The sequence below is a fragment of the Spermophilus citellus genome (assembly GCF_964194105.1).
Source record: "Spermophilus citellus genome assembly, chromosome: 6".
Taxonomy (NCBI): Eukaryota; Metazoa; Chordata; class Mammalia; order Rodentia; family Sciuridae; genus Spermophilus; species Spermophilus citellus.
In genome coordinates, this window is record NC_138187.1 from 8078324 (window position 1) to 8094151 (window position 15828).

General features: G+C 57.2%; 1 protein-coding gene across 3 annotated transcripts; it reads right to left on the reverse strand.

The window, feature by feature from the left end:
- Positions 1–1717: 1717 nt before the first annotated feature.
- On the reverse strand, positions 1718–15087 carry UBE2I (ubiquitin conjugating enzyme E2 I). Of its 3 annotated transcripts, none has more exons than XM_081300575.1 (7): positions 15012–15087; positions 10072–10148; positions 9818–9901; positions 8485–8557; positions 5005–5114; positions 4829–4908; positions 1718–2326 (listed from the first exon to the last, which is right to left on the reverse strand). In XM_081300575.1, the coding sequence occupies exons 2-7, from the start codon at positions 10135–10137 to the stop codon at positions 2263–2265; spliced, it is 477 nt and encodes a 158-aa protein (XP_081156701.1). In that variant the 5' UTR covers positions 10138–10148; positions 15012–15087; the 3' UTR covers positions 1718–2262. The 3 variants fall into 3 exon arrangements, with proteins under 3 accessions (XP_081156701.1, XP_081156702.1, XP_081156703.1); XM_081300576.1 differs by lacking the exon at positions 15012–15087 and adding an exon at positions 14246–14460; XM_081300577.1 differs by lacking the exon at positions 15012–15087 and adding an exon at positions 13928–14083.
- Between the last annotated feature and the right edge of the window lie 741 nt (positions 15088–15828).

The window sequence follows — 15828 nt, forward strand, 5'->3', positions numbered from 1 at the left end:
CCATGTGCTGTGGTCAGGATCTCTGTGCCTCCCATAGCCTGGCTGACCCCAAGTCCCACGGGCTAGAGATGGAGGTCCAAACAGGATGCCATGGCCCAAATTCCTGTCCTGTCTACGGTCAGTTTCCCCTAGGAAGTGCCCGGGGGCCAGCTCTGTCTGCACTCACAATGGCCTGCCTGCAGGAATCCCTCCTTGCACGGCCAGTCCTGGACACACCAGAGTCCCAGAAGCCCTGTCATGGTCTGAACTGAGAGCTCTCCCCTGCACACATGGGAACCTATAAAGTTTGGTGTGCCCTCTCCGAGACCCACTCCAGGCAGCAGGGGAACAGCTCAAAATTCTAGGTCTCAGGGCCCAGAACAGTGTGGAGAGACATGGGGACACAGGGCATCCACCTTGGCTTGAGTGACATCACTGGCTGCTGAGGTCTGATTCTGGGGGCTGGAGGCCGTTGGGGGCCCTGCTGGGCAGGGTGAAAGATCAGAACAGGGCCCTGAGGAGGAGGAGAGTCTGCCTAAGAGGCTTTAAAGCCCAAGGGGATGGGTCAGGGCAGGAAAGGACAATCAGAGGGCCACAGTTTGTGGAAATGCTTTAATTCGAAGATTCTTGGATACAGTGGTTAGTCTGTTGCCCACGATTCCTTACTAGCATGGGCCTCATGCTGGGAACACCCTCCTCCCTCAGGTGAACACAGTTATCACATTGCATGTTCTCATGTTACGCGTCACATCTTTGTTAAGCCAAGGACCGTGGTACAGAAGGAACATTTCATAGCCAAAGTCACTACAATTTGCCAGAAACATCAGTTACTTTAGAATACTATAAAATATATTGAATTTCCATATATTAACCATATACATGTGTAACTATAACTAAATGTAGTCAGTTGTTACAAAATGACATTCCAGGAGCAGGCTACAAATGAGGGAGCGGAATTCCCCTGGCAAGGCCCTCTGTCTCATTAACTGCCAACCTGAGGACTCCAGTTCCAGGGCCCACTCCTTTCACCTGTTCCTTAGGTTCTGGGGGTCCCCCAATGCACTGGCCCTGCCCTCTTCGTGGATGCACTTGGTCTTCCAGGTGGGAGGGCAGAGTGGCTGCAGGCCTCAGCCAGATCTCAGAGCAGGACAATGGGCCATCTCTGCCTGCTGCATCTCCCTGTCCTGAAGGGCTTGCTTGACTAGCCCTGCCAGGCAGCTCAAGGTCATGGTTGGGGAGCAGCTCCTCCTCACTGGTGGCTCCAGTTCCTGTAGGATCAGTGGACAGCAGCACCTCAGGGCTTCCTGTGACAAGACACACCCAGGCCAAGGGCCCGTCAGGCTGCCAGGCTAGATGCAAGCTGGGGCACAGGAGGGCCATGGCTTGAGGCTGCCTCCTGGGGGGGCCACAGCAGTCACAATCAGTTGGGAAGGGCAGATGCTGATCGCAGCTGGACTGAGCCACTGTGTCCTCCTTGCTGGCTGCAGCTGCACAGGCACCAGCTTTGGGTGGGAACACTTTACAAGGGTCTGGACACGACTCCGACTTCACCAGGTCTGCACTCCAGGGCCCAAAGATCCAGGGACAGGAGGATGGAACCTTGGACAGACCCCACATAGTCCTATCCAAACAACAGGACAAGATAGTGCCAGGGGCCTGAGCAAGGGCGCAGCCACTGGCTGGGGAGGCTGGGCACACCAGGTGCCCTCTCCCTGTAATGATGATAGTGCAACAGAGCCTTTATATAAACAGTTTATTTACTCTAAACAGCAACACAGACAAACGCCATATAAACACAAAGGAAGAGGTGCGGGTCGAGACGCTGCTGACTTTGGATAGGAGGCGCATTAGCAACAGCCAGGTTCTGAGAGAAGGGTGTGGGAGGGAGGGACAGGGACTTCCACACAGCCCGCTGGAGGCCGGGACAGCTCTGAACGGTGAAGCATGCCTGCATCCGAGCAAAGGAACTAGCTCCTAGGGGCTTACCCAAGTATAAAAGTTTATAATTTTACAGCAGTTGAAATACTGACATCAATATTAAAATAAAAGCAAGTTTTACATAACAATCAAAAATACAAAAGACTGAAGGAAGAGACCCTGTATGAAAAACTGGGGCAATTCAGCGAATTGAGAACTGTATGCCAGTGGCGGAAATGGAAGATGGCGCCCGCCCAACCCTCCCAGGCGACCGGTAACTGCACGAGTGACTTGAGATTTGCAAAAGGTGTAAACAAGTTCTTGCCAAACCAATCCCTTCCTTTTGCGGTGCCACAGGGTCGCCGTCTATGAGGGTGCAAACTTCTTGGCTTGTGCTCGAACCCTTTTCTCATATTCCACTCTGTTTTGGCTGAGGAGGTCAAAAGAGAAGAGATAAGTTAGAAGGCAACAGTGTGGCCCACCTCCCAGGCTGGAGGGCCACTCAGGCTGCCTGGAGAAGCCAGCACCCACCAAGCCACTGCAGGGCAGCAGTGGGGTGCAGCCTTGTGGCAGAAGGCGGGAAGGCTGCAGAGGCAGGGGAGCTGGGTGGGGAACCCACACTAGCTCCTGGATGGAGGGTGGGAGCAGGGAAGGAGGCCATCAAGAAGGGAGAAGCAGCAACCTCCATGTGGAGACTCCACAGCCAACCGGACCTCCATGCAGTAGGCAGAGAGGCCCCACAGGCAATGAGGGCTGCAGGAGGGGTGGGGGCAGGTGGCCTGCAACATAGTAATCTGTGCCAAATTCAGTTTTCTCTTCCTTTTCTGAAGAGTGCAGTAGTTGCTCACAAGTGCAACCCCATTACTGACCAGCATGGGCAGCCTGGTGGTCCCCCACTTGGGGAACATCACCACATTGATGCTGAGCTTACTACATACACCAGATGAGCACACTGCATATAGCCTTGAACTCCAGGCCCAAGTGATCCTCCCACCTCGGCCTCCCAAGCAGCAGGGATTATAGTTCCACTGTACCTTAATCAGATGTTTGCAATTATTAGATAGCATTAAAAATTGTGGTCAAGAGACTGCTAAGCACTAGTTTTTGCTCCTCATTTCTAAAACTAGACACGAGCTTCTGGTGGGCTTTCCATGTAGCTCTCGGCTCAGACAAAGGTGCAGGAGGTAGCCTTGTGCAGAGTGCTGGAGCAGCCCAGGACACGGGCCATCCTGCATGACCCACTTGGGCAAAACTGGCTGGCCAGGCAGACAACCCCACATCAGGAAGTAGTGTGACCCTGGCGACATTTGTGAAGCTGGACTCCTAGGGACAGGGATCTTAGCAATCTCATAACACTGGGAGCTGATTTGAGACCCCATGCCACGCCAGCTGTGTCTGAGTGAGTGAGCTTCCAGGGTGCTCCCCAAGAAACAGGTCTGGAGCTCTTCCCAGCCCTGCTCTTGGCCTGAGCCAGCCCCCAGCCTGCACGCAGTTCAGGCCCAAGGCTTTGAGACATCCCCAGGGTTGATGACAGGCTCTCGCGGCAGGGCCAACCAGAAAGGCCCAATGCCCAGCACCAGCGCAGGCAAGGGCAGAAAATGAGGATGTGCATGCCAGTCCTGGGTGTGGGATGGGGAACAGTTCAATAGGAAGGTGATGGGCCCAGGGCAGCAGCCCAGCAGTGCAGGACCCACCAGGCGCCCTCACCTGCTCTGCTGTTCACCAAGAGAGGCTGGGTGATGAGGCCCCTGCCCAGCAAGCCAGCCTGCTGGAACCTGGGAAGGGACCTGAAACTTTCAGGACATTTCGCCAAAGGTGCTTTTGGGGTGGACGGTGTCACAGAGACCTTGCTCAGGTGAGAGAAAGCGCACACAGCAAGCCAGCAGCACGAGCCCCAGGGACACAGGACACGGGGCCACACAGCACAGCTGCAGGCCTCCATGGAAGGGACACGCAGCGCACCCACAACAGGCACGCACCCTCCACCAGCAAGAGGCCAGCTACAGCCAGACAGCTGGGCTTGTTGACAGTGGCAGCACAAACTGACAGAGGCCATCCCAGAGGCTCCAGGGCACTGCCTGGAGGCCACCAGGGAGGGAGACACATAGCACCTGGCCATACACCCAGGGAGAAGCACATTTCTCAAGAACCAGCACCTTCCCCTCCTGACCAGCTCCAATTCAGGAAATACCCTTGGAAGGAACAGACTACTAGTGATAGGGGTCAGAGCCCCTCTGGGTCCCAGGCAAGAGGGACACAGGGGGATGCTGCTCTCAGAAAGCCCTCCACTCCGTTCCCCTTGGTGAGGGTGCCCATGCTAGACCAGCTGGGGGTCTGAGACTGTGGATGGAGCCCTCAGGGGCCAGGGGGCCCTAGACACCAGAAACGTGGCCCCTGCTGAGGGCAAAGGTCTTTCTTGCTGGCGGACCCAATCACACCAGGCCCTGAACCCTCAGCAGACAAGGCAGGACCCAGGGACCCCACCATGACAGCACCACAGGAAAACGTGGTGGAGGCCAGGACTGTGCGAGGCTGTCACTGAGCAGCTCCCCTGCGCTGGGACACAATCCCCAGAGGAGCTGCGACAGTGACGGGGTGTGCTGTGCTAGGAGACACTGTCTCACAGGCCCACAGAAGCTCATGCCACCCCACTCTAGCGCCTGCCTCCAGGCCGAGCAGTGCCTGGCCCCACCAGCCCTGGTTGCTGTGCTCCCTCCCGACGGCCCCTGCACATGCAGCTCAGCCATCAACAGGGCTGGCAACGGACACATGCCACACCCTGCGCGTAGACCTAGCCACCCCGAGTGGCCATCCCATCCTCCCCTCTGTGGCACCACCCTGGGCTGCCGGCAGCACCTGGCTCTCCTTCCGACAGACGGCCTGGACTGCACTTCAGGGAAGGCCTGCAGCCAGCAGGCCAGTTACTACTAACCAGTAAATCGTGTAGGCCTCTGCTTGAGCGGGGTCTTGGATATTTGGTTCATTTAGAAGTTCCTGTATTCCTAATAAGATCTGTGCGAGACAAAAACAAGAGGTCACAGTGCGTTCAGTGGCTAGACAGGTGGTCTTTGCCAGGATGAGCCCAACAGGCCCGGCCAGCCCACATACCTGCTTGATCGTGATGGCTGGCCTCCAGTCCTTGTCCTCCTCCAGAATGGACAGACACACAGTACCAGAAGGGTACACATTTGGGTGAAACAGCGGTGGCTCAAATTTACCTGGATGAGGGGGAAGGAAGGAATCACTGTTGAGAGGCAACTCTTAGCTTCTCCACCACCCTCCTCCCTGGTGCTGGGCCTTTCAGGGAGAGAAGCGAGGCCAGGAGAGGACGGGAGTGCAGCACACACATTTCCTTCTCAGAAACCGGGCCTGAAGAATGTGACATCTCTCCCAGGGCAGGAACTCCAGGGACAGCAGACAGCCAGGAGCGGGCCAGGCCAGCTCAGCCCAGGGCCCCCTCCAGAGAGGACTTGGGAAGGTGTGGAGTGAAGAGGCGCAGTAGCAGGTGAGGGTGGACAGCTGGAGCTCTCCCCATTTTCTTCAACCCCCCGCCACACCCCCAAAACAGGGAAGAGGAAAGCCTGCTGGTTGTGGCGCTCCAGGGCGTCTCATCTTTCCTCTGGGCAACCTGCTTCTGGTTTTCTGTGTTTTATGATTTGACCACACCCAGAGTGCAAGTGCAGCCTGGTCAGTCGCTGGAGAGAAGCAACCCACCAGCACCCAGGAACGCAGCGGGTACCCTCCCAATGCTGCTCGCCAGCCAGGCTGCTCCTGCCTGCAGGTGGCTTCCTGGGCCTTCTGCCTTCGGCCACAGTGCACGTGAGCAGGTGGGGCTATGGAGGCGGTAGGCTGCAGAGAAGGTTTGTGATGCTCCACTGAGTAAGGCTGCTGTGCTGGGCGTGAACTCTGGTGTGCACAGGGCCAGGGCAGCACCAACAGGAGTTGCCAATACCAGGCCTCTGGGTGCCCCTTTGCCTCTCCCCTGAGCTGCAGAGGCAGAGCCCCTTTCTTGGGTCGCCATTCGCTGGCTGCTCCTGAGTTCTTGTTCCACCTCCCACTGCCTGGCAGGACCTCCTCACACACTCTGGACACAGACCTTCCTCACCCCTATGTCTTGGGAACCCTGTGGGCTTGCCTTCCTGCTCCTTTAATGTACCTTATTGCAAACTAAATGCCTAATTTTAATTTAATCTGATTTACCAACCTCATTACTTCTATCAACAACTTGCATGGAGAAAGAATGCACACCACGAATACCAGCCCCCTGCCCCTGGTTGGCTTCCCTCCAAACTCAGCAGTTGTCCTCCTGACTTTTAACTCACAAGGAGCAGGGCCTGTTGTTGAATCCTACAGAGAGGATATAGCCCTGTGTGCAAGGTTAATAGCCCCTCCATGCCACTACCAATGCACACCTGGCCCATCTCCAGCTCTGGTTATTACAGATGGGACTGCCTGGGTCTCCTAAGGCCTCCCTCTGTGAATACACACGCTCCTGGGTATCCTCCAACACGGAGTATCCAGGTTTAGCTCCAATGGTCGTGGCAGACAGCCTTCCAAAGAGAAGCTCTCAAACAAGCACGTGAGGTATCTTACTGCCCGGCACCTTGCCGCATCTGCCCTTTTCTATAAGACAGCAACATCCAACCAAGATGCTGCCTCTCCTCTCCGGTGATGAGCAGCTGGATTTCCCTGTATGGACTGGCCAACTAGACAGCTCTGGACAGCTCTTCTGTGAAGGGCCTGCTCCACCTCGTGGTGGTTTGCCTTCTTTGTGACCTGTAGAGTTCTTCTCTTTTCTTTCTCACAGGACCTTGCAGCAATGGGGATGAAACCCAGGGCCTCAACCATGCTAGGCAAGCTCTACCAAGCTGCCCTGTCCCATCTTCTCTGGGGTTTGCTCCTCTCCCTGTATCTCCTGATGAAGAGTCTTCAGGCCAGTCCAGCTGGCTGATCCCCAAGGGCCAGTGTTCTGTGCTTTCCTGGGTGCTCTCGCTGATCCCTGATCAGAAGACGGCCTCTGTGCCTCCTTGCCTCCCCTTCTGCTGGCGCTGTGAAGCAGGCAGGGTCATCCACAAAGGAGACAGCTCTCTTATCCACTGGTCATCCCTGAGGCCAGACCCACTACACCTAAAACACACTACACGGCCTTTCTGGTCCACCCACTCTTCTGTGGGTCTGCCTGCCTGTCCTCACACCTGTCCCAGTGTAGACTTCCATGCCCTGAGGCAAGTCTCAGTATCTGATGAATGGCATCTGACCCATCCATTGACAGGTCTGGGTACCCTCTGCCCTGAGAGCCTCAACCTGGGTCTCATGACATCCCCAGGACTGCACGAGCCCTGACCATTCCTGCCCTCTGCATTTCCATATGCACTTTGAGCCTGCTGGACTCTGGGGACTGCATGACATGTGCAGAGCAGCCAGGGATGTGGCTGCATTCCCAGAGTTGAGCCCTCTGGGCCACACAGCAGAGCCTGCTGACTGTCTAGCTGTCTTTTGCTTCTTCCAGAAAGGCCTTGGTTTCCAGCTAGAGACCTCACCACACCTGGTGGGATTCACTTCAAGGCATCAGATGCTATTGCAGATGGCTTAGTTTTACACATTCATGAGCTGCAATTCTACGGAAATAGGTTTCAGCAGGTTAATTGTTTGGCAGCAACCCTCCCAAGCAGCTGGTGACCTGGATGCTTCTTCCCAGGTCTCCTAGGGGACTTTTCCCACCTTGATGCATTTGCTTGGATTGTGCAGCAGGGTATCAAACGAAATGGCTATGTCTGTCTCATTTTTAGGTATTTTCCCCTCTTAATTAAAAGAAGTCATTACAAAGTAACTGTGCCCAACAAAAGGAATCCAAATGGCTGAAGACAACCTAAAACAAAGTTAAGTCTCCACTTCTGTTCTGTTAATAGTTAATTTTGAAGCTTTCCTGTGGGGCTATGAGAATGTAGAAGACTTCTCTCAGCAAAGTTCACACCTAGAGCTTCCCCTCTGGGCCAGGGCTCTTCCCAGCACCCACTGGCCATGCTATACATGGGTATCTAGCCACAGGAGCAGGACTGATGACCCCTCCCCGCCCAGGTCTTGCCTAACTGCATCCAGATAATTTTCCAGTGGCCACCATTTTAAACTCAGCTCAGGCTTCTCTGAGCAGCAGTTTGAGTGCTCTGTCACTCAGGCTGCAGACAGCCACATGAACCCTAATAGACAATAGCTGGGTGGCAGCAGACTGGGTTAGGGTGCGATTCTGAGCCCTGGTCTTGTTGTATGCCTGTCCCCACCAGGGCTGGAGTGCCTGTAGGCACAAAGTGAAGATCCTCAAAGCTGACAGCCACAGAGGGTGCAGGCAGTCCGGGCCTGGGAGCTTCCCCACTGATCAGCTGGGATCAGAGACTAAGCCGATCATACGCACTTTCCACCCCAGGACTGGACAGACTCAAATCTACAACCTGCACAGGAGACTTAGGCTGACTCGACCAGAGCTGCTTTGACCTCCCACACTGCACCACAGCACCGGGGCGGGGTGGCAGCCACCATGGCTCGGGCAGCCCAAGACTCTGAAGACAACCACAGGTCTCTGTAGGAACTCACATTTCGGTGGTGAGGATGGATAATCATCTTTGAAGAGCATCCGCAGCTTGAACAAGCCTCCTTCCCACGGAGTCTGTGGGGAAGTGATCGTGATTAGGTGTGCCGCTTGTGTGCAGCAGGCAGACCCAGGAGGGCTGGTTTCCTCATCTCACCAGCTCCCGGGGGCCAGAGACCCAACACCCTCAGTGGCATTGTGGAGACTTGCTCTGAACCCGTGGGAGAGCTGGAAAGGAGCAAGGGCAGCAGCTGGGCTCTACAGAAGGCAGGGGCCCTCAGAGAAGTCAGGATCCACAGCTCATGGGCTGCTCTAGGACATCAAAGAGCTCAGGTACTGCAGGACATGTGCAGAGCAGCTGGGGGCATGGCTGTATCCCCAGTGTTGAGCCCTGAGAATCTGGGCCCAGCAGCTTGCATTCCCAACCTCAGATGCTTCAAGCCACCTGCCTTACATCTGGCCTGGACAGGGACTAGTAGTGCTGACCCACAGCCAGAAACCCCTCCCAACCTGGAATCATGGGGAGCACCAGGGTATACCTCCTACCCCAACGCAACGGGCAAGGGACATTCTCAACAAAGGCTGGGGATTCCACCTGTTCCACTCAAGAGAGCCACACACAAATGGACCAAACACATCTCTGTTCGGGAAAACAAAGTCCTACTAGAGATAGCTTTGCTCAACTCAAGGGGACGAAATCTGGGTGGTAAGTACCCCCAACCCCCGGCACAGTCCAAGTACCTCAGGGGTTCACAAGTGCTGTGTGTGTGGATGGCCATTAGAGTCATGGGAGGCCCTCACACTCAGATCTCCTTCTGACACACAATGAGGGCAGACAATGAGCTCAGGGACACCCAGATGAGCCGAGGCCACCACCCAAGTTCTGCATGCGAGGGAACACTCCAGGAGTGCATGCATGAGATGGGCTCATCCTGCCCTTGGGGTCCCATGTACCTCACCACATCCTGAGGGACGGGCCAGAGCCCAGTGCTCAGCCAGCTCCCAGAAGCTCCTCACCATGCTCTCACATGGGCCCTGGCCTGGCCCCCGGGCCTGCCCTCCAACATGATGCCCTAGGAGGTTCTTTGTGCTCCCCACAACCCAATGGGTCTGACCATTCCCCACAGCTATGCCCACTCCAAACCTAGCCAGTGGCTACTTCCTTCTGATTTCATGTCCCCTCTGGACTGAGGCCAGGCCAGAGCTATGGATATGACTGGCAGGCCCACAATGCTGAGGGCTGTGGGCCCTCACAGAGGGTGAACACCTAAACCTGAGTCCCTTCTGGTAGTTCTGCTCCTGCTAAAAACCAGGACCAAGTCCTCAAGCAGCTCTTACCCCCTTCTTTCCTGGGATAGCACATTCCCAGTTCATCAGGTTCATCGTGCCGTCTGGGTTCTTAGTTGGGACAGCCACAAAGCCCTGAGAGAAAACAGCCACAGAACCAGGTCAGCACCATGAGCCCTTCTCATCAGCACAAAAACCAACTGCAAAACCCCACCCAGTGGCCACAAGCAGGCCACAAGACCACATGCAGGGACCTCAGGGCAATGAGGACCGTGCCCTGGGCAGCAGAGAAACAGAGTCCTTACAAAAGGATGGTCCTTCCTCCAAGCTTTTCTCTCCTGGGCGAGTCTGCTGAGGGCGATCCCCGACATGTTCAAAGTCCCTGCAATAGACGAGACACACCACAGGGTTAGCAAAAGCAAACCTCAGGTCCTCTGCACCTCCCAGCACACTGGCCAGAGTCGGCAAGCCATGTCCAAGGAGCAACTGACCAAGGCTCTGACCCAGTCCAGCAGGATGTCTCCTCTGCAAGCTACCCCCAATATACTCAGCATCACACTCTCCATATTCACCAGGACACTACTAGGTGGGCAAGTGGGGCAATATTGCTGTGCCCCTTCCCCAGGGCACTTTTGGAAAGAGACAGAGGTCTAAGGCCATAGCTGTGCTCTGCCCACAGGACACACACTCCCCAGCAGACACAGAGCATACCGGTCCTGCCTTCTGTCCCCCATTCCACTTTGGGACTCCCAGGAAAATGGTAGGGTTGGCAGGGATACCCACAGTATCACCTGAAGACTCATGGTACAGAGATGGGGCCCTCTCCTCATGATGCACTAGATGTGGGGGGCTGCTGGGACCCCAGCTTAGCTCAGACCTGGCCAAGAGGACAAGCCATTTTAGCATGCCAGTCTACCTGCCCTCCTGCAGCCTTGCCTGCCAAAAGTGTGCTGACTACCTGTCTGGAAGTCTGCCCCAGGACCCTGTGCAACAGATGGTCCCAAGGGAGGGCTTGCCTGTACTGCTCAGCATCTGTCCTGCAGCACACCAGGACACACAGGGCCTCCAAGGCCCTGACCCCACCTGGCTGCCACCTGCTTCCTCTACCACGCAAGTCAGGACTCAGCTACTGCCAAGCTTGCCAGAACACTAGAACCTAAGGTCTTCAAAGCCATTGGGAGCCCAACACTCCAAACATACCAAAGCATTAAGCGATGCTCTCACAAGACCAGAGCATTTCCCCGAAATGGCCCACACTAAGGGTCATGGGGTGGGGTGGAGAGCAGCCTCCCCTGTCCTAGAGAGAAAAGGCCCACATTGAGATGAACCTTGGCCCTTAGCAACCCACTCGTGGGATTGTGCTGGGCTGAAAACACCCATCTCCCTCTAAGCCAACCCCAAAGTCCCCTTGTGGCTGGGCCCAGCTTCAACATAGCTGTGAAGCACTGAGAAAGGACATACAGACCCCTGCCCAAGGCACAGTCTCAACTCAAACCAGCCTGATTTGTGGTAGGAGCTTCCCACTGCAGCCTCTGGCTGGCCCCCACCTTCCACTCTCCTCCTCTGATGCCCTCAACTCAGGCCACCCACTTTGCCCACAAGGCCACAAATATCTTAGCAATCAAACCCTTTGCCCAGCACAAGCCCAGGCAGCCTCCCACCTCCCCCAAATCACTCACACTGCCACAAACCCCACTGGCTGCACCAGCAACATAACCAGGAGCCCCTCACTACCCTTGGAGCACAGCTGTTCTTAATGTGGCCCCACAAGCAGTACCACCTGGAAAGCAAGCCCACTGAGCTCTGGGTGGAGTTCTACACTGGGGTCTTAGGTGGCATTGGGAGAGGGCTGCTGAAGACTTTAAACCCAAGGGTATTTCACCACTGAGCCACATCCACATCCCTTTTTAAAAATTTTACTTTAAGACAAGGTTTCCCTAAGTTGCCTAAGCTGGCCTTGAACTTAGAATCCTCCTGCATCAGCCTCCAGAGTTGCTGGGATCACAGGTGTGCATCACTGAGCCCAGTTCTTAGATGACTTCTGACACTCTAACCATATAGGCAGAGAAGCGGGGTTGGGAGCCACCAGAGGCCACCAGGTGGCCTTCAGCATCACTCCAAGAGCCCAGGGTTCAGGAAGCTGGTTAGGGTCACCACAAACTACCAATAGGGCACAGGCATTTTTTAGTGGTCATGTGCACTTGGGTCTCATAAGAAAGAAGGGTAGGCCACTAGGGCAAGAGGAGGCCACAGTGGCCACTGGCTCCAACACCTGAGCCCAGAGCATATAGTTGAAGGCTCCTACCTTTCCTGGCCTCAAGATTAAATCTATAATAGGCACACCAGGCTCAGACCCAAATCAGAACTGTCCTTCACCACCACAGAGTGCTTGTATGCCAACTCCTCCCTCCAGAACAGGACAATACTGTCTATGAACAACCATGGATGCTAGGTCTGCCATAAAGGCCCCCCACCCCCTCAATGGAACATTTCCCCCTTCAGGACACTCAGGATTGGGGTGGCAGTGGCATTCTTGTAAGCAAAGGGGAGACAGACACAGATGGAGAGCACCTGTCAGAGAGCAGGGAGCTGCCTGCTTAGGAGGGCATGAGGGACAGAGGAGGAGCAGGGATGGTGGGAGCAAATCAAGGGTCTGACAGCTGCCAGGACTCCATCACAGGACACCTCTCTGGCTCCCAGGACAGGACAAAGGAACCCACAGAGGCACCTATCCCAGTACCCAACTGTGATAGTCTTTGGTGTGAAGACATTGAGGGGTGGTCCAATGAGATTGGCTGTGCTTCTTCCCAAGGCCTGGCTGCCTCTTTAATGTCCTCTGCCCCAGAGCACCCTGACATCAGGGGGTGGGCCCACGGGAGTTACTGACCCAAATGAGGCCTGGTTCCCAAGACAGGGAGTTCCATTCCTGCTGGCCTCCTGGTGTCCAGGAGAAAGCACCCAATCTGTCACAGAGCAAATCTGTTCATTCAAACTCCCACTTAAACTCAGACCTGTCTCCCCTAATTAACAGCATCACTTGATGACCAGCAAATGTTATTAACTATATAGAGCAGGAAAGTTTTCTGAGACAAAGACAAAAATAACCCAGAACTATCAAAGACCAAGCAAGGCACAAAACCCATGCAGTGTGGGGAGATGAGAGCTCTGCCCTCACCTCTCCTGGAGCTCTCACAGTGGACTGCGGGGAATGCAGAGCTACTTACAGGCTGAGTAAGGTGCTTACCTCCCCCAGACTCCACCTGCCCGCGTGTAACAAGGGCTCGTAGTACTATGACATGCACGGAGAAACCTCTGGCGGCGGCTCTCCATCCAGACGCACTTCTGCATGCACCATGCACTCTCCCCTCAGGCCCAGCCACATCAGATCTGTCCCAGGACCCAAGCTATTTCTGGAGCAAGGTTCCAAAACCCGAGAGGAGCCAGACACCCATCACTCCAGACCCCAGAAAGAGGACCTCTATGGAAGCACATCGTAAATTTCGGCTCTATGCCAGCTTCCTGTTGGTTCGCTACAGCACCAATCCTCTAAAGTACACAGGAATGACCAACAAAACCCTAAAGACAGGTTCGGCAATCCCCCAGAGGGAGGAACTAAGCTTTGGCTCCAAGGATACAAACCAAGGCAGCTGCTGTAACGCCAGGTGCGCAGGTCGACGCGGCCCACTGACCACGGCCTTACCAGAGTCCCGCTCACCCAACTACCAGTGTCCACCTCCGTCCAGCAGCCCCGCGGATACTAAGGGGGATGCCGGGAAACTACAGCTCGTCTGATGTCGGGACGTCGGGTCAGAGCACACCCCGTGGACCGCGACGCAAACCCGGGTGGCCCAGAACCGCGGGGCGGGCGGGAAGGAGGCCGTGGGCGGGGAGAGGCAGCGGCCCGTGACCCCGGCGGCTGCGGGAGGCCGCAACCTGGGGGAAGGAGGCCGCATCTGGAGGAAGATCGCGGACGAGGAGGCAAGGAGGCCGCGTCGGGAGTTCGCGGACCGAGAGGCAGAGAGACCGCCGGGGAAAGGAGGTGGCGGACAGGGAGGCCCCGGCGGGAGGGAGTTCGCCGACGGGGAGGCCGCGGCGGGCTCGGCACTCAGCGGCCGACGGGGGCGCGGGCCGGCGGCAGCGGCAGGGCCGGGCGGCGCTCACCTGGGCGGCCGCGGCCCGGCGCGTCGCGGCGGCAGAGGCGGCGGCGTTCCCTTTGTCTCGGGACTTCCCTCCGCGCCCGCCGCGCGCAGCCCCGAGCGCAGGACCCCGGCGGGCGGGGCGGGGCGGGGCCTGAGCCGGGCTGCCCGCCGCGCGCCTGCCCCGCGCGCCACCGCCGCCGCCCCGCGCCCCGCACCGCCCTTGTCGTCGCGCGTCTCTTGTCGCCCGCGCCCCGCCGCCGCGCTCCCGCCGTCCGGGGCCGCACGGGGAGTCCGCGCAGGGGCCGCCTCTCTCGGCAGGCGGCGCCACGGACGCCCGTACCCTTAAAGGAGCCGCGTCCCCGGCGCGAGGGAGCGTCTGCAAACTCCCCTTCGGAGTGCGTGCGTCCACTCGAGGACACACCGGCGAGCCGTGGGAGGAGCTGAAGGCCGAGACCCCCAAGGGCTGCCCGGATGCCCGGCGGGCACCTCCCGGGGCACGGGCCTCGGAGGTCTCCTTGTGGTCAGGGCCCGGACCCGGGGGACAACGACCGCTGAGGCCTAAGTATCCCCCGAATCGTCGCAGGACGGTGACGATCCCCGGAGCTCAGCGCCCTGTGACATGCCTTGCAATTGGCCAGCTCGGGGCGATGGGTGGGGCATTCCGCTAATCCACCCAATGAGCTGAGCCCGTACAAAAGCCCGAACAAGCGCACACCGACGGGCGGAGACGTGTGAACGGTCCCTAACCCGCTGTCTGCCCCGGGTGGGGGAGGGGCGCAGCTCGGTGCCTTGGGTGGTGGGGCGCGTCCACAGGGACCCTTCCCGCCCCGCGCCTCGAGTCCGCCCGAGCCTTCCGTGGCTCTGCTGACCAGCCGCTCACGTCCAATGGGCGGCCGCCGCGTGCGGGACATCCCGGCCCCTGGGAGTCGGCTGGGCGCAGGACGCCCGTAGGGACAAGTGTCTGAGCCCCGCCAGGATCAGCTCGGCACCAGACTCCTGGGATGGCTGAGACGGAGATGTGCTCCCGGACAGCGGAGAGCGGCTGCCTCCGCTGCTTCCATTCACTCCCGCCTCCTTCCTCCCCGCTGTCTTCCCTCTTAACTTACTCGCTCACTCTCTTCCTTTCTTCCGTCTCTCCTTGCTCTTCTCCTTCTCCTTTCTCTATCCCCGTCCCTTCTCCCTCCCTCCCCGTGGTCTCCTTCCCTATCCCTCTCCGTCCTTCCCCAGAGTTCCCAGGGCATGGACCACGGGTCCCTTGTCCGCTGGTTCACCTCTGGCCCAGTGCTCGCTCTCATGAGCCATCTGTGCAGGGCTCCCCTGTGCTCCCAGCCATCCTGTAGATCTTGTGGGTCTCTGCCGGGCTGGAAGGAGAGTTGGGGCTGCTCCCTGCCCTCCCCGACAAATGGAAGGCTTCCAAGTCTCTCCCAGACTGAGCTAGGTCCCTGGATGGGCCTGGCCTGGGGACTGTCCCTTCAGCAGGTTGACTGCAACACCCCATCCAGTCTCTGGGCCCTTGGGCCTGAGTGGACCTGCATTTCTAACATGCACCACATTTGAGCCTGTCCTGGGCTAGTGTCTGTGGGGCTTTCTGGAGGGAAAGTGAGGGTCCAGCACCAACTGTAGTCAAAGAGAGGGCAGGGTTGGTTTGGAGGGGTCATGAGGGATGTAGTTTGGGGAGGTAGACTGGACATGGTGAGTGATTGTGGAGGGCCTAGACCTGATCCTGTGGTCCATGAGGAGCTATAGAATGTTATGGAGCAGGAGAAGCAAGTCAAGGCTCTGGTTCCTATTCTGTGTGTGGTAAGGGGATAGAAGAGATACTGGCCCTCAGCTCTGGTTACTGAGTTCCAGACAGCATAGAGAACTCTTTTCCTTATGGACAATGGTGTGAGGCCCAAAGACCCTCATGTTGCAAGGGATGTG